The sequence below is a fragment of the Crinia signifera genome, chromosome 3 (assembly GCF_055691185.1).
Source record: "Crinia signifera chromosome 3, ASM5569118v1, whole genome shotgun sequence".
Lineage (NCBI taxonomy): Eukaryota > Metazoa > Chordata > Amphibia > Anura > Myobatrachidae > Crinia > Crinia signifera.
Genome location: NC_139219.1, coordinates 167,745,001 through 167,763,984, shown reverse-complemented (window position 1 = coordinate 167,763,984; position 18,984 = coordinate 167,745,001). Strand labels below are relative to the sequence as shown.

The following is an 18,984-nucleotide window of genomic DNA, read 5'->3' as shown; positions in this document are numbered from 1 at the left end:
TATAGGGAAACTGGATCTAAATGTGTTTGCTTGAAATGGTGCAATCAAATACTAAAGTATTTGTTGTAACCAAACATTATTTTGGTATTTACTATTATTTGCATGACAGTACTGTATGTTATTTCCTGGAATAGAAATATGAATAATTCTAATCATTATCATCACTTAGAAGTTAAGTGAATAAAAATGTGGTACTGTTTGCTGTATGAGACTCTTCACTGTAAGTGACTTCTTTAAGGTCACAATGTGTTCAATGAGCATAACCCTATTTAGTTTTATAATGCAGCTGATAGAATTCCCATCTGCAATTATTCTAAGCAGTGATGATTTTATTTACTAGCTACACACTATTGAGTAATTAAATGTATTATATAAAAAGATAAAATAAAAATGGTTTAGTTGTGCAATTGTAGGTTCAGGGCAATATATATTTATGTCCGTTTATTTTTTATTTTTTTTAATCATTATTATTTATTGAACATTTGGTATTTTTTGGCCCTGTCACCCCATAATGCCAACAGCTGTGATGTACAGTATTTTGGCATTTTGTACAAGATGAAGTAGGAAGAGCATGAGACAAATGTATTAAATCATATAAATATAAATATATAATAAATTGCATGCAAGACACTACATATTTTTATTATATCCCCGTACCTACTTTTTAAAATCTTCTCTGGGGGTTCCAAAAGGGTAAATATCTTACAATTAAATATGCCCATGGATTTTTTGTGTGTGTGCGCGAGGGGTGTGTGTGTGGGGTGTGATTAATATAACTAAGCATTGCCGTGCAGTGCGGGTAATTCAATAATAAATCTGGGAATTTATCTGCCATGCCACCTTCACATTCTTTTTATTTAGGAAGTTGGTGGGATACCGAAGGAAGGAATGCTATTCCGGGTGTATGGGTGGCCTTCCCAGACAACAGGTTGAGGTTACATTGCAAAAGAAAGCCTGTATGCCAGGAATAATATCACGGCACTGCTTAAAGGGAATTTATTCACAATGAAGTTCAAATTCATTATGAAGAAAGAGATTATGATGTTCTCTTGTATGGTTGATTACCATTTACATGCATTGGCCTATCCACAATGTCCCATGTAAGCACCCTTATTTTTTAGGTAGTGTTTAAGTTCCCCCAAATACTGAGGAAGGCACTTACCTTTAAATTCCTATTCACAAATAGTTTATTTTGTGGCAGAATCTATAGGGGAAAATATATATTTATGACTATGCTTATACATTTGATTGTGCTCTAAAGAAGGGGCTTTGAACTATCTTTAATAAATGCATGTCTAATTTGAAATAACTACTCTTGAATGTACAGTAGCAGAATGGATAAGAATGTAACCATTGCTACAGTATGTATGCGTAATATGGCCAAATAGTTTAGCTGAATTAAAATTGGTGTTAGACACACTTTATTTAGATAAGAAGAATAAAAAGATTCCATCTAAAAACTAAACCTTCTATTTCATTACCACAATTTTCATGTTTTTAAAAGGTAAAGTATTTACAATGCCTCAATTCTTAAGCAATAAACATATCTGTTATGTTGAGGAATCAGACAGGTCACATAATAGTGTTCATTCTAGCACCTGCTATCTTTGAAAACCCATGCAGTTCCTCTTCCCTTCCTGGGGTGTCGCTGTCTGCTGTAGTGCTTCTAGCACAGTGTGGTCTGTATATCAGCCCTGATATGCAAGCCAGACCTGTGCTAGAAACACCACAGCAGACAGCGACACCCCAGGCAGGGAAGAGTAACTGCATGGGTTCTCAAAGATAGCGGGTGCTAGAATGAACACTACATAAGTAGCGAGAATAGTAGATAGTTGAACGAATGATGGTAAATTTTGTTATACTGACCTACACAGTACATAATGTTTATCTGATGCACAAATGATACAAAATGCAGTAATTAGTATTGCATGGAAAATATTTTAACATATTTTACAGCCATTCACTACAAAACCTATGGAGAAAACACACTCCATACTTTCCAATAAAAAACAATGAAATATTTGGTCAGTAATATATATTTAACCTATGACAAGTAAATTTGCATTAAGACAACTATTTACATTTCCTTACATATTTATCAGTTACAAAACTTGATTGACTGTGGGGTCCAGTTTTTAAGAATCCCACAGCAATAGACATCTATATTATGTGTTGCATAAATTAATAGTACCATGTTCACAAGTGATGTAAATATAGAAGTAGCACAAATTATGCAATGCATGCTTCATGCAGATATAAGAGAATAGTTATTTGCTGGAAATATAGATCACTTAAAAACATCTTAAGATACCTGAGATGCATTTCAAATATCCTATGAGGACACCTTGCTTGTGATATTTTATATTAAAGATGAATGCGATTAAACAATATTCCGTTGTGATATTAATGTGCGCCAACTGTGTGTCATACAGTATATTTGCAAAAAGGCAAACAGTTGCTATAACAGAAATGCATTTCATATTTTGGGTTCATTTTTATTTTAACAAAAGCATTATTTATAAATATATAAAGGTTCAGAAAGGTGGACACATTATGTAGCTTTCAATTTAATTAGGATAATCAGGAACTTATTGATCTGAAGATGGCTTTAACTGTTCTGTCTCTATTCTGAAACTCCTTGGCAGCCAACAAACTCTTCCCTTCCATTGTATCTCTGTTGAGCTGGTTGCCCAGGAGCAGAATCATATCTGGCACTCCGTAGTAGTGATTACTCTTAGTTTACTACAGACCTGCTTTGCTAGGTCAGGCTCTTATGGCAGCTGTTGTTCCAACAAAGTATCAATGATAAGTTGGAGCAAAATCATTTGTTATCACTGCAATATAATAACCCCCCCGGGGGTGAAAAAAGTGACGCTCCCATAAATTCAAGTGCTTCCAACAGTTTTGACCCAAATGTATACAGTGTTCAAGCAGAACTACAACTAGAAGTTGGCATGGCAGGCAGGGCATGCCACATTTGTACAGGTATAATGCCGTATAATAAATTGCATGTTTCACCTCTCCAGCTTACATTTAGATTGGGCATGTTTTGGTAGGAGACTATGAGGAAAGGAAGCAATGATGTACACACAACCATGAGATATCACAAATATACAAGGCTTGCCACACTGCACGGCACACACTTTTGTGAATGGATAAACAAATTTAGCAAAATAAACACAAAGGTTATTTGATAAATAGGAAACACATTTTTCAGATAGGAAGCAGATGGAATAAGTTTCATAAACAGGTGAGTAACACGTGCATGGCTTATATGAATGATACACAATTGAAAGGAACTAGCCATGGATATACAGTACAATGAAACAACCATCTGGACCTCTTTACCATGTTAGAAGTCATGTTGACACAATTATTTTTAGACTTTTTTAATGTCAATAATAAACAGCACGGTATATGTAATGTGCACCAATGTCTGCTATGTTGGGGAAAAAACTAGGGCTAGATGGAAAAATACTAGGGCTAGTTTTAAAGAACAAAGATAACCCATATGACATCAGGAATCATACATTAAATTATATAAAAAAATGAAAACATAGTAAAAAAAAGTTGTGTTTATCATTCTTGAAACAATGCAATTGATTGAGGGATTTATGCATTTTGCTTTTCATTCTTTAAGGTTTGATGTAGTTATTGCTGCATTTTTTTTTTATTAAAATTTTTAATATATTGAATTTTTTTCCCCCTTATATATTTGTAACCTGGGTCTGCCTTCAGGTACAGCAGTCACTAGAATACAGTATGTTAATTAGTGACACCATGGAAAAGTATTTTAAATAGAATTGCTTTTTATAGCCTCTCACTGGATTAATGCGGTAATCTAGCCATCAGGAATTTTGGGGCCTGGGACTCATTTCCAGTCCGCCCCCCTCCACTCCTCATGTGACTTACAGTAACCCGGCATCTGCTCCCCCATCTCCTCTTCCGCTGAGCTTCAGCCAAGAGGTCCCGGAGAGCAGGCTTCTTCAACTCAGGATGCTGGTGGCCAATTAAAATGCAGCACTGGCTGGTGTGATATCAGAGCTTGCATACTGGCAGATGCTCTGATTGGCTCAAAAGCCAGTGAAGCATTTTAATTGGCCGCCGGCGTGCTGGGTTGAATAAGCCTGTGCTCCGGGATCTGCTTTGTTCAGTGCAGCGGAGGCACTCGGAGGGATTGCAGTGGGCAAAATGAGCTGCCGGGCTGGGCCAGCTGTACCCACAGCACCCCCCTATTGGCAGCCCTGCTCATTGCTACATCTGCTTTGCTCCTAATATTCCTTGCAGTGCCATATTGGAGGGTCATGGGGGCCTCCAGATAAGTTAGCTCCCATTTCCAAAATACATAAATGTATAGCCCAAAGTAGGTGCTGTTATCATGTAGTGTACGACCTACGACCACCATAGCAGAGACGCATTGACATGGCGGGTGGCTTGCTAAATGTTGCAAATGTAAGTAACTGCTATCTCTACGTTTTGTATTATAATGATGGATGTAAATCTACTTTGCAGGCATACCTGCTGTTTGCGGGGGGGGGGGGGGGGATTTTGCTTGCACTGTGAATATAGTAAGCTTTATCTTCTATAATGAGTGTAAGCACTTACCATGTGCTTTGATCCCATGAATGTTATCCCAATGTCATATGTACTTTACTATTTACATAACATAGCAAACAAAAACTAAGCACACATTAACCCACTGTATATGAATGACTTTGCCCTGTTGCTTAAGAGGAACTGAGCTAGGACACTGCTGTTACCAAATGGAAGCATTGTACGTCAGCTGAAAGCGCTCTCCTCTCTATACCTCCCATTATCTGTAACAAGGCAGAATAATTCAATTCTTTAAACGGCAATACGTTTCTACAAAGTCCATTTTTTTCTAGATTATATCACGTACCATGGTCCATAATTTTGATTTATTTTAACTTATTGGGCATATTAAATTCTTCAGATTTATATTAGTAAAATAAATATTTAATATGCATTTTCTCTTATCAAGAACTGCAACAATATTTACCAGAAAATATATTTTGCCAATGAAATAGTAAGATGTAGTTTATAAGCTCTGCAGTGAAGTGAAGAAGTTGTATACATATATTATTTTATTCATTTATTTTAGTAATACACTTACCAGTGCTTATTCACTCTTGGTTGGGGTGTGGTATAGCTCCAAGACAATGTGTAGGTAGAAAGTCATTAGATCAACATGCCCAAGGTTGACAATAGGTCAATATGAGTTTTTCACATGTTTTTTTGTGTCAATGTCAGGATATGGACCCCCAAATAATGTATCGCCTTGCTGGCCATGCAGCAGGCCATGTGACTTCCTCTGCTACCGGTGAATTTGGCACACTTTACCATTCCCAATCATAGTCCACGTGGATGGTACAGTAAGTATGAGAAAGTGAAAAAAATCTCCAAAAACTCATGTTGACCATGTGCATGTCAACCTATTGACTGTTGACATACATATTGTCAGCCATATTGATACCTCTTGGTTGTACAGTTCTCTAAAAAGACTTTCTGCATAAACAAGGTTGATAAACTTTCACTTCTCTGAGGATTGCGGACAGTGGAGCAGATGCATTAAGCCTGGTAAATAGATAAAGTAGAAGGTGATAACGCACCAGCCAATCAACTCCTAACTGTCATTGATTGGCTGGTGCATTATCATCTGTTTCTATATTTCTACTTTATCTCTTCACCAGGCTTAATACATCAGCCCCAGTGTGAGCTACATTATTATGATATGGGAACCACGACTTAATATCGGACAAACAGAACAAAGAAGAAGCGCAAGTCTATAGGAGATATGAATGTGTGTAGTATTTGTGAAAGCATAAGATTTATTTTCTAGCATTCGGTCTTGATGCTGAGGTAATACATAGGATGAAATCTCACAATGGACTCAGTTAGTTAAATATAACCTTTTAGTACAAATACCTTACAGGATATTTCTATGCATTCTAACATACAGTACTACAGAAACGACCCAATTGGAATTGTCTAGTTGAATCTTATTGAGAACAATTTTATTTAATTAATTTTAACATTAAAGGTCCTGTAGGATAATCCAAAACTACACTGCCCATTAAAGTAGAAAGTAATCGGGTGCGTAAGACGGTGCAGTATTGTGACAAACTGCAACTAGAATTATACAATGATATTATTTATCACACATACTGTATAACATTTAACACATAAAACACACTACGAAGGTCGACATACAATAGGTTGACAGGGACACATACAATAGGTCGTCAAGGCTAAGGTCGACAGGGTTGGACGGTCGACATAAGTTTTTCACTTTTTTTGTCCCGAATTTCGACATAAGTCGACATGGACACCGTATCAGTGTACCGCATCCCCTCGCATGTCTCGCAATGCTTCGGGCACGGTGCCTCGCTGCACTCTGCACACTAATATATTTTTTTCTCCATGCCCTAGTGGGTGGTAGGGTATGAAATACAAAAAAAGTGAAAAACTCATGTCGACCTTTTGACTGTCGACCTTCCTATTGCCGACCTAATGTTTGTGTCGACCGTTTGACCCCGTCAACCTTAGTTATGACAATCTATTTCATGTGTCAACCTAAGACCTTTATTGGTTGACCTAATGTATATCCACCTTGATAGTGTCGACGTAACGACCGTATCCCGAATAAGCAATTGCCATCATTCAATAAAAAGTCGTAGTGTAGTGTATAACTTCCACAGATCCCCAAAAAGTGCTTAATAAAATAACTCATTTGGGCAGGATATAATGGAGTCCAAGATCACCGGATGTGCGGGATTCCAGACGATATCTGACTTTTTATTTAAAGGGGTATTCATTTACAAGGAATGGTTTTTGGCCTGTGAATGATTGCCCCTTTAAAAATATGTCAGAAATGAGCAAGCTTCTCGCACGTGTTCTGTCTCAAACTTATTTACATCCCAACTATTATCTGGGATTCAATTATTTTGTAATCCCAACTATTATGTCAGTCTTCTGCTGGTACTTATATGTTAGTTGGGCGCCCACTATAATTAGTACGCTCATACCCCCACTATCCATGTTGGCATGGAGTTGAATGTATACAGTGTGGTGAGTGCAGCAAGCCACCGAGCCCGAAGCGTGGCAAGCGTAGCGAGTCCCTCGAGGGGACACGTAAGACTAAGCAAATAGCTTAGTGGGCGCCCAACTAACATAGAAGTACCCTTCTGCTTTGGTTAATAAAATGGCATTCTGTTTCCAAAATATTATGGTATAAACCCTCTATGGAATACAGAATGCACTTGCACTAGCCAAAGCAGAAGACTGACATCATAATTTTAATATTGCAGCATTTTTGGAAGAGCACTAAATGATAACATCGGCCATGTGTTTTATGTTTTAAATGTTATATGTGTGACAAACAGCACATCATTACTTTTATTTTACTTGTCATACAGTAAATTCACCTTTTCATACAAAAATGAGATTATGCTCTGAGGCATAACATTGTGTAAATCAGGTATAAGGCAGGGTTGCCGACTTTTAAAAGCTCCTCTCCGGGAGAAGCCCGGAGAGGAGACTTTCAGCAGGCGTTCGGGAGGCGGGGCTTAAACGTGACATCCTTAAGCCCCACCCCACGAAGGAAATTTACTCAATTTGCCTATCTCCGTGGAGGGGGCGGGGCTTAATGACGCGATTATGACACTTTAGCCCTGCCCCCTCCCCGGAGATCTGCAGATAAGGTAATTTAAATGCCGCGGTCAGGGGGGGAAGCCGCAATCAGGGGGGAGTGGGGGGAGGGTTGCCCACCTTTCCGGGGGGCTGGGGGGGTGACCCAATTTTCAGGACCCTCCCGGCCATTCCGGGAGGGTTGGCAACCCTGGTATAAGGACAGAAGGTCATTTTGTGTTCCTGCTTAGGAAGTGAGAGCATTTTGTCACCCCCAAAATCACTTTTATTTTGTACTTCTTTTTATACTACAGGTACTTAAGCCTTTATGGTATTTTCCTAAAGAATCTTTGCACTTCATACTGGAAAAGCATGTGATACTGTAAAACAAGCAATAGAGTTACATTAGTCATTCACTATTTCAAGGTAAATTTAAGACGTACAGAACATGAGGCAAAACTGAGCTGTATTTTAGGTTAAAAATGGAAACGTTTACCATGAATAAAGTGGATGGTCCAAAATACTAAATTAAGTGACATTTTTACTTGCTTGCTATATGAGACTTGCTTGCTATGTGATTTTTGCATTAGAAGGACAATTAGGCACCTTTACACAAACAGAATTACATATAATATGAATGTGCAATCTGCCTATTCTGTCATTCATAAATGATCTTTAAAACATCTACAATATTTTACTGCAAGAAAAAAAAAATCTTCAATTTGTTCACAATTTTCATTATCAGAGATATGAAATATAATAAATAATATGCAGGAAAATGGGAGAGCTACTAATTCATTTGTTTACATATAACTAAGGGGGTGATTCTAATTAGCTCGGTAAGCTGCGGAGCTCGCCGCCTCGCCGAACAGCCCCCCTGCTGCTGCTTCATAATGAATACACATCCCCTCCTCGCATGCCGCAGCAGGAGCAATCAATTGATGGTTACCGACTATCGAAGGATTTCTCCTGCCTTGCAAATAAAAGTCAGTCTCCACTGACTTTTATTTGTGTATACCGGGATGAAGACAGTCACCGGCCCACCAGCGTACCCATGGGAACGGCAGCTTTTCATGGGGACACTCATAAAAAATCCTGGGATTTGGCCCAATCCCAGGATTGGAGTATCCAATCCTGAGATTTCGGGATTAGAATGCTGGAAAGTGTCTGAGCACCCACTCAGATGCTGCCCGGCTGTATGCGACCCTGGCATGCGGGCTGAGCAGTGTGACCTATAACTATCACACTGCGCAGGCCGCACTGTCACATCCCCGCTCCCAGCCGCAGTGTCACTTCCCTGCTCCCGGCCGTACCTCCTGCCATGCTGATGCTGCTGACGCCATCCGCCTGGAGGTACCGGACCTTAGTACCTCTGCTCTCTGCCCCGCTCCCAGCCACCCATGTAAGTAAATCTGCGGGGTAACCAGTGTGGGGGCGAAGGGGCATGTCTTTTTTTTTTTTAGGTATGGCAATCCAGGGATTGAAAAAATGCCCCAGGATTGACATCCTTATTTCCCATAGCCCAGTGGCGCCACCACCCCTTTCCCTCCCTCCACACTGCGAACGTCCTTGTGAGTGTGTAACTAATCGCGGACCTTCACAGTTGCGGTTGAACTGCGCATTTGCAAACCCCTACCATTGGGGCAAGTGATCCTAAGGCTTAACAATTACTTCTATAGGGGATACATATATTTAGCTCAGATTCCGATCCCATGCACAGTCGAATTACTAGCAAAAAGAGACCAATATCTGTGTATTTTAGTTTATAAATTTAAGTTAACATAAAATTCCTGTCACGCAATAGTTAAGAATTGATTACAGTGCTACAGCTAAGAATTCTACCAATAAAGGGGGTATGTGGAATGATACTAACTAATGCATCTCATAAGAAAACTGGACAAGACAACTGCGAAACATCAGTGCAAATTTCCCAGTCTGGGGACAATTCAAATTCAAGTTATGGTTAAGTTATTATGATAAATATACAGTTTTACATAACTTTACAAAGTTCTTATAACAAATGTGTATATTTTATCCAGAGAAAATGAAATTTTATGGTACTTTGCAAAAAAAGAAAATGTAATACAAATTAAATATGGAAACATAAATAGGTGTAAAAAAAAAAACCCATACAACTACAGCTGGGAAAAGAGCAAAGAACCAATATTTGAATCTGCTTGGCTGTGCTTTAGCAGAAGTGACTGAATGATTTGTTGTAGACAACCAGCAGAAAATGAAAGTATGTAAACAACAAGTGCCATTCTGATACTTGACACACAAGAATCTAAATTATTTTAAATGAGCCATTTTTCCTTTTTCATTATAGACAATGTGCATGTTGTTGCAGGGGGAAGGGAGTTATCAATTCTTGGAGATAAAGTACCATTCAAACAACTTCCAACTATTTTTTTTAAGCACAGCCTGTAAAATGGTAGGAGCCAATTGGCTGGTAATTATTTCTCTCTCCACAATTTGATAAATCTCCCCCTGGATGTCCTGTAATCTTCATGGCTTGCCTTTTTATTTTATGCTATACTAACTTTTGGATACGCCTTTCTGATCTACTAATAGTGTAAGCAGCTATTTTGTGGGCTGAATTAACATATAGCTTACAAGTTTAGAAACAAATGAAATCGTTAAGGCATGAGGTACATAATGTCTCCTGGTTGAGTGATATTACTAGAGATAGCCAATTTATAGGAAACCAAATAAAAATGGTTCAGAATATCAAATGGTTCCCTCGTATGAGTTTAAGTCAGGTACACTTTAAGAACCCTGTATTTGATGTTCATGACATATTTTACGAAAACAAATTAATCTTAATGGGGAAAGGAATTAAGGTATTTAGGAGCTCAAAAACAGACTTTGACATAACAAACTGATAACACATTAATTTAAATACATAATGCAAATATTGTTACTATGTCAACTTCTAGGCCATTGGTTCCCAAACTATTTTTAAATCATGGCACCCTAGAGTATCAGACCAAAAGTTTTTTATTGTGTGAATTAAAAAAATCATTTTTTATTAAGTAAATTGTGTTTATATCTCACCCTTCATTTACATGGTGAAGGATAGGATTCACTTCTGCTTGTCCACATATTTCATGATTGAATGCCACATGCACTAGTTTTGACTATGGCAATTACCATAAATTATTTGAACTGGTCCTGGACCAACAACCCAGGGCACCCCTTAATGCGCTCCAAGGCACCCAAGGATGCCATGGCACACAGTTTGGGAACCACTGTTCTAGGGATTACATTTCAGAATTTCCCTACATCTTGCGTTATAGGTAACCTCTTTGGATGATGCACACTCAAGACTTCTTGCACTGAAAGAATGACCAAATAGCTGGCAATGCTGTAAGCTGAGGTTCATGCGTACATTTTCTATGAATAGGTTAATGGTTGAGTTTTGTACAGATAAATTGTACTACAGTTTAATTTACTTCAGCCACTCCTGAGTTGGATCTTGCATTTATATCATCTTTCCTGATGCAGGCTCATTGATATTTTTTTTTGTTTCTTTTTTTTTATATAATTCTGTTAATTAAAAAAAATAAAAGCAAGATAGGAAATTTGGAACAGTAAAAGTTCCTGTTCTTGACATCCATATGTAAAACTGCAATGCTCTGTGAACAGAACACAGTGTTTAAAAGGTGCATTTGTGTTTTGCTTTGTCTCATTTTTTCACTTATAAAAAAGTATACACAGCTAGAAAGCTTGCGGTTATCTTTATACAATGTATTGTTCCATTCAGCAGCCTGATAAATAACTTTCACTGCTACGGCATGGAAAAGCTGCACAATGAATATTTCCTTTAAAAATAAAAAAAATAATATAAGTGCTGGCATCAGATCACATAGTCTGACCAATGTGACTGCAACAGAGAAAGGTTTAAGGAGTTTAAGAATGACAGAGGTTCTCCAAACCCTTGATGACATCTACAGACAAGGAACACAGTTGAAGTTCTGAAGAACCCACAGATACATTGTTCTTCCTGCATCCTGCATGAAAATAACTTGGGTTCTTCCAACTGGAGCATTTGTGGTGTGTAGATTTTTCTTTCTACGGCGCACTTTCCTAGTACCTGTGAGACTGATGGTATTGTGAACTCTGTTGAGATGTCGTGGAGTAGCCCAAAGTATTCTGGGGCTGAGAAGTTCCCTGAACGTTGCTTTGGTAACCCAGACGTGACGTAGAGTGCTTTAAGGGAAAGAAATGTACAAATATTAGTATAAACACATACAAGTATTTATATTAACAGATAAGTCCAAATACACCTATCATCAAATTGCGCCAAATATTCTGCTATACCTAGCCATCTTCCTTCACTACATGTCATCTGGATTCCTAGCTGCTGCCCACTATTCAAGTTCCATACCTGTCATTGCAGACACACATATCTTTAGTGTGTATTAAGACTGTGTACAGACTTCACCAGTCCTGCCTGTGGCCAAAGTCCAGTGCCCACGACAATTAAAGAATCTAACCTATGTGGGCACACTAGTGTGGCGTTATGTGAATAAGTGGCACTACTGTGTGACATAACATGAATTGTTATGCACTAGTTTGTCGTGTTATATAAATAAGAGGCACTACTATGTGGCGTAATTGGAGTTGGGGGCACCATTGTGAGGTATGTGAGTTTTGAGAAATTAGTATGACATCATCTAGCCCTTTAATAGGTTTATATAGAGTGTGGAAGTCTAGGTACACACACGCCATTTTGTGATAGTATGGCCGCCATTTTGGTTCGCAGAGTTGCGCAAATAAAGTTTCCATACCCGAGTATGTGTGACAATGTGGACCAGAAGAGTAGACATACTATCACACATAAATTCATAATAACACACTTACACGAAATAATATATAGTTAAAAAGGTTTAGAACGCCACACATAGCTTAGTTAGCCCTGCACACATCTGTCTGTATCGTGTTTAGTACCGTTCCACTCAGCTCATCATGCAAAGTATTCCGGTCATTGCGAATATTTCGCAATGTACACTGTCCGATAGTTATGGACATAATCCATATCCCAGAGACAGTTTCTGTTGTAAGTAGTTAACAAAGGAAACTAGCTCAAACCGGTTCTTATCCTTGCTGACGCCGAAACCACCAAACAAAGGACTCTTAAAGTTCACTCCCCTGCACCTGGTCAGACCAGGTACAGCGTCTAACCTCCAATCACAGTGGACCGGACATATGATCTCTGGCCAATGAGAATGGCCTTTTGACCTCCCCCTTCTGACCCTATAAGATAGGCGACCCAGAGCAGCCAGGGTCTCTTCGGCACAACTACCTTCCCTGGACCTTCCTACCGGACTATCGCTCATTCCTGAACGATAGTGAGCTCTGACCGGACTGCGCTTCGCATACTAGATGACCACGGTAAACGGTTGCATTTTTATCACGGTATTTATCCTTGTAGTATTGTTGGCTGATTGTGTCTTGTATTTGTATTCTTTCCCCTTAGAAGAGAGTGTTTAGTATTCATTGTTATTGTATTGTATCACTTGTTATACCTGTTTATTCTTAATTCTGTAACCCCCTTTTGTCCATTAGGGACTTTAATACAATCTCTTTATGGAGTTCTAACCTCCTTATTTCTATTCCGTGGTCGTGTCTAGTTATTCGCATAATAGCGATAAGGTACATTAAGGACTCTGTCCTTACATTGCGGAATCTGTCCTTTAAGGTATATTCGCACAATTGGAGACAAGTCCTGCGAAAGGATCTCTTATTAAGGTATCGGTTCTTGGTGTATAACATACAATAGACTGTACGCTGCGCTGCGTTTTGTTCGCACGCAGTTAGGTATAAAGGGTAAGCAGGTTACGGACACATTACGTAACCTGCGCTTTTCACATATTGTATCTCTGGTCATAGTTTAATCACCATTAACAATTGGGGGCACGTCCGTCCGCTCCACATTCCAGAACTCAGTACCAGGCGTGCGACCCGACCTATACCAGCAAAAGGGTGGAAGTATTATCCATTGCTGGATAGGCCAGGTCCGCGGCGGTGCGGGGTTCGGGAAGTGCTAGCGCTGAACCCGGAGTACAATAGGTGAAAGCCACGTGTTTTAAAGTATATCATACCTAAGTGTTTAGTAAACTGTACTTCTGCCTGCCACAAGTAGTTTAACGGGGTATAGTGTCTTAGGTTGCTTGTTTATTACAGTATATGTACCACGTGCGATAAGGTTCGCACACGTGGAATCTGTGTTTATTATAGTACATAGAGGATCCCCTCTGTGCAAAAACTATAATTGTTTATTGTTAGCTACCGCAAAAACAGGGACTCCGCCACGTGGCGACAAGTCCTGGGCCTTTTTGCAGTAACGTAAAGCGTCTATTGTGTATTACGCAAGGTGCGCGCGCACGTGCCCACATCGGGAAAGTTTCGCATCTTTGTACGTGGTTTACGGATTAAGTGCGGGATTTATTTCGCATCTTGATACGTAACTCTCGGACAGAGTTAAGGGATTTATTCCACATTTAGGCGCAATTACTGCGTATATCGAAACCCGAGCGCAACCTTGCAAATACACTATAGAACACGTGGGTGGCCGATTCATCGGCGGCCTGTGAACAAGCGCACGTACACACGTGGCTGTTCATTGGTACTGCACACGCAGCACACATAGGAAGAAGTGAACAGTATTTAAACCACTAGCTTTATTTAAACAGTATAGTAATATACTGCGAATGAAGCGGTGATTAAGAAAAGAAAATAAGGTTTTCTTTTTGTTCATTTTCTCATAAGCAAGCAACTCAAGCATTATTTTAATAGATTCCTATAGTTTATTATAAGGGATTTATACCTGCATAAGAATCTAGTGAAAAGCTACCAGCCTGGGAAAATTTTCTGTACAGAAATATTTCACAAATTAGCATAAGACCAAGGTGTAACTAGCGCCCAGTGTGAAAAATAACTGAGGCGAACGGGTGTGTGACGGCACGACTCAGCGCAGTGTAGTCCAGTGTAGGACAGTCCAGTTAGGACCCGGGTTCACGTGACGACGTGCCCATAGGAACTGCCCCTTCAGTGGAATTAATTCCGCTAGGAGGGTACAAGAAGATATATCGGAACGCACTTGTTTCCGATTAGCTACTTTAGAAATCCGATTTTTGGGGGTATAGGAAAGCAAGTTTGTTATACCCTGGAAAAATTGTGCCGCATCAAGCAAGTTGGCTAGAAGTTCGCTGCTAGTTGAGAGCTTGGTGATTGAGTATCATACCTCGCATTGTGGGCTCTTCGCTTGATTGCGTCGAAGTGTCGCTGTGTGGAGAAGTGAGTGTTTGGGGAGCTCTCAGATAATTAATAACCCACCGATTATCTATTAAGCTGTGAACGTTTATTCCTGTAACTATGGGTAATAACGGGTCACGCTGTGATAACGTGCAGGATAGGGAGGAAGCAAGCCGGCCAAGAGGATCGGCTGCTTTTATTATGTGCAAGAAGCACGGTGAACTCGCAGTTGTTTACCAAAATAAATGGAGAAAAATGACACAAGGCAGCAAGTTAGAATTTCCCAGTGTTGGTAGCTTCGATCCAGAAATCTTATCGGCAGTAAAAGATGAAATATGCCTACTCTCCAGTCGTAAGGAGAGAGTGAAGCATATAGATATTCTTAAATTGTGGCAGAAGGAAGGACAGGAACAATGGGGAATCAAAGGTCTGGCAATACCGGACACAATCAGCCACAATAAAAATGCAACCGTTGCCGCAATAGAATCAGCTCCCCCACCCCCATATGTGCCGAAGGGGTTAATGTCTCATAAGAAAGACCTAAGTAATAATGCAACAGTTACTAACTTGTATCCTGTTTTATCCCCTTATAAGGAAACCCGAGAGGAAAACGAGCAGCTGTTGGCACTGGCCGTCTCCCATGCACTTAATATGCTTGAGGGTAAAGCTCAACCCACTGCTGGGGCTCCAGCACAGGAGGAGGAGGCAGCTGGTGCCAACGGCATAGAAGTGGACTCAGGTAAGGATGCACTACACAGCACAGACACAGACGACTCCCAAGCAGGTCCCAGTAATGCAGAGGTGGTACAAACATACCCTGTACGCACACTGGAGGTTCCCTATGGTAAGGCAGACAGAGAGGGTGTGATACCTACCAGAAAGATGACCATGCTAAACCCATGGACACGGTTAGAGCTGCGGTCCATCATTACAGATTTCCCTGATCCTAGGAAAAATCTGGCTCTGTGCCGGAAATTTGTAAGGGATCTGGGAAACTCTGATGAGCCCACCAACAAGGATTGGAGAATCATGTTGAGGGCCTGTCTCCCCACTCACATTGACATCCTGAAATTCATTCAGGATAGTGGATTGAAAGTGGACAAGGAGATAAATGATGACATCAACCAGGAAAATATACGCCAAATCAACTTACAGTTGGGAGTGTATTTTCCTGCAGCAGTGGAATATAGCAAGATATTCACTATCAAACAAAAAGATGGTGAAGTAGCTAGCGAATATTTCAACCGGAGTTTGATGGCGGTATCAAAATACACTGGTGTCTATAAACCTAAGGACGACCCCCACTTGAGGGAGCTGATTGTGTCTGTGCTGGTGGAAGGGCTTAACGAAAACCTGAGAGCCAGAGTCCAAACTTCCTTTCCAAATTGGCGTGGAATGACAGTAGACGCCCTACGGGAATCTGCTGTGGACCACGACCGCAACATTAAGAAGCACAGGGAACTGCAAACTGACAAACTGATGATGGTTAGCATCCAAGCCCTTACTAATGCCCCAAACAAAGCTGCCTACCAACGAAACACCAGGGACACAGGTAGAAAGCCAATTATCTGTTACAACTGCAATAGGGAAGGTCATTACTCAGCTCATTGTAGGTCAGGAAACCCCAGGAGTTATCAAGACACATAAGCGAGAATGGGAATCTCACAAAGGTGAGACACGGAGATACCCAGCCCCTAGACAATGGGAGGAGACAGACAGGTCACGCAACTTGCCTCCTCCCCATCTTATGGCTGACACTGTGCTAAGGGCAACCCAGGTCAGACAATAGGAAGCAGGTCATACCTGCATCCTACAACCAGTTAGACTAATTCAATACCTTAGGGAGGAGCCTCAGATATGGGTAAGTGGAATAGTTTAAAAAAATAAAGTTTTTTTTGTACCTAACCCGTTAACAACATTCCCTCCTGGTCTAGGTTGTGCCAAGCAATCAGTAGCAGAAATTGGGGTAACAGGAAAAATACAACATTACCCACTGACGAAACCAGCGGAGGTTACAATCGGGCCTCTGCATACCAAACACTCTTTTCTGTTGGCTGCAGCGGCCCCGACAAACCTCCTGGGTAGAGATTTACTATGCAAAATGGGATGTGTCATCTATTACACCCCTGATGGGGTATCTCTGGACATTACTAGAAATCTTACACAAGAAGTGCAAGATATGCTGGACAGTCCTCAGAGGCTAATGTTGTATTCCACTGTTATAGAGTCAAATCCATCTAAGGTAGCTAAAAACTACAGCACAAATACCGAGTTCCCTTTGAACTAAAGATGGGAAGGACACAGGATCAATGGCAACCATAGCTTCAATAGAAACCCTGTTAAAAACAGAAAGTATAGCGCCCCAAAGTACAGCTTCACCATTCGAAACCTGAGGTTGAGCTGGGAAAATACCCAGTGAAATAACAAGGTTCCCAAAAGAGAACTTTTAGCTAAATACCCCTAGACACAGCCCATAGTCACAACCACACTGGGAAACAGAAAGAAAGGGAGGGCTTAAGAAGCAGAACAGGAGTTGAAAAGGGTAAGAACCAAATAGTTGAGAGCCAATTCCCCCATAGTGCTAAATCCTGGCGTCCTCAAAATAAAAGAAAAATGTTTCTGTTGAAAATAAATGTACACATTACTGTCATAAATATCTTCTACCCTTTTTGAGTTTATCTCTCTCTCTTTTTCCAATTTTTTCTCCTTCCCCTACCCTTCTGTTCCAGAAACCCACAAATCATAGAAAAACAGTTCGAAGAATCTGTCGCACCCCCAGCAGAGAAATACCATTGTGAATATGCGGTACCCTGTAAAGCGAGTAGTCACAATATAGATATTTTTCAGTAAATTTTGAACAAAGTCCCAATAACTGTAAGCATTACTCCTAATGTTACCCAGGGCAACCACGGCCACCATCTTGTGAAAAGCAGTCCAAGTAATACACAAAGCATTTCCCTTCTACAAAGAATGAAAAGGGTTGTAAAACGCATTTACATATAAATAGGTGCAATCACAATACCCATGTCTTCACAGACAGATGTGGACAATAAAGAAGGAGAAACAGGCCTGATTACAGCCTTTTGCCATGGGTAAAACTGACACAAGAGACCATGTGATTTAGAGTATTAGACCTGCTGAGGGGGCGGCAGATATAGTGACGTAAGAAACCTGGTGATGCCAGCCTGACCAATGTCGTACTGCAGTGTACAATTAAACCCTATTACTTAAGCACTTCATATTTGTCTACACAGTGTAGTTGCCATAGCACTACTGGTAAACAAAACTGAGAATGTGGTGTTGGGGTGTGTTTTAACTGTTTATGCTCCTCGTATAGTCTGGACACTCCTAAAATTCTGCCTAAACATGTGAAAAATATTCATCAGCCAAGTTCACTAAATGGGAACCTGCATTGATGTTACCAGTAAAAATGGGTAGTATTGTAAACCCAGCAACACTCTTACCAGGTGTGCCCACTAAGGCACAAGGGGTGGAGTGGTGCTGAGGTTGCTGGAATAGTGGAATTTAGGGGGAGCCGAGAAGAATATGATTGCATAGCATGTTTGAATCAGACCTTTGCAGCATGCCCCCAAAGGGTGGTAACAACCCATTGGAAGAGGTAATTCATTTTTTTCATTCTTTCCACAACACCGAGAGGGAAAATTGTACACTGGCTATACCGTAATAGATGGAAAAGGCATAGTAGAGGCTGAACCCATTGGACGTCTCACTCAGCAACAGCAGTCTCATTAGTAGTACTGCGGGCTGAGAGAAAAACAGCCAATATTCATGCCGACTCCAAGTATGTTTGTTGGGGTAATACAGAAGATCGTAGGCCCTATGGCGCCTCAGATGTTCTGTTTCAGTAGCTGGCACTCCAGTGGCGCAAGCGTTGTAAGTTTAAAAGATTTCTGACAGTCACACAGCTGCCGGACAGAGTGGCTGTTATCAAGTGTAAAAACCACATCCTCAATGAGGATTCAGTGTCACTTGATAATGAACATGCTGGCGAGGCAGCTGGGTGAGCCATGCGCTCTGCGGATAATGTTTGTGTTCCCCCTATAAATGTCAGTATATTCA

General features: G+C 40.3%; 1 protein-coding gene across 3 annotated transcripts in view; it reads right to left on the bottom strand.

Annotated features, from left to right (window-relative positions):
• Positions 1–3,152: 3,152 nt before the first annotated feature.
• Positions 3,153–18,984, bottom strand: part of CDK19 (cyclin dependent kinase 19) — a 224,938-nt gene continuing 209,106 nt past the window's right edge. For all 3 annotated transcript variants that reach the window (XM_083176902.1, XM_083176899.1, XM_083176900.1), the window contains one exon: positions 3,153–11,856. In XM_083176902.1, the coding sequence (XP_083033028.1) occupies positions 11,734–11,856 (123 nt within the window). In that variant the 3' untranslated portion in view covers positions 3,153–11,733. The remainder of the gene's footprint in view (positions 11,857–18,984) is intronic.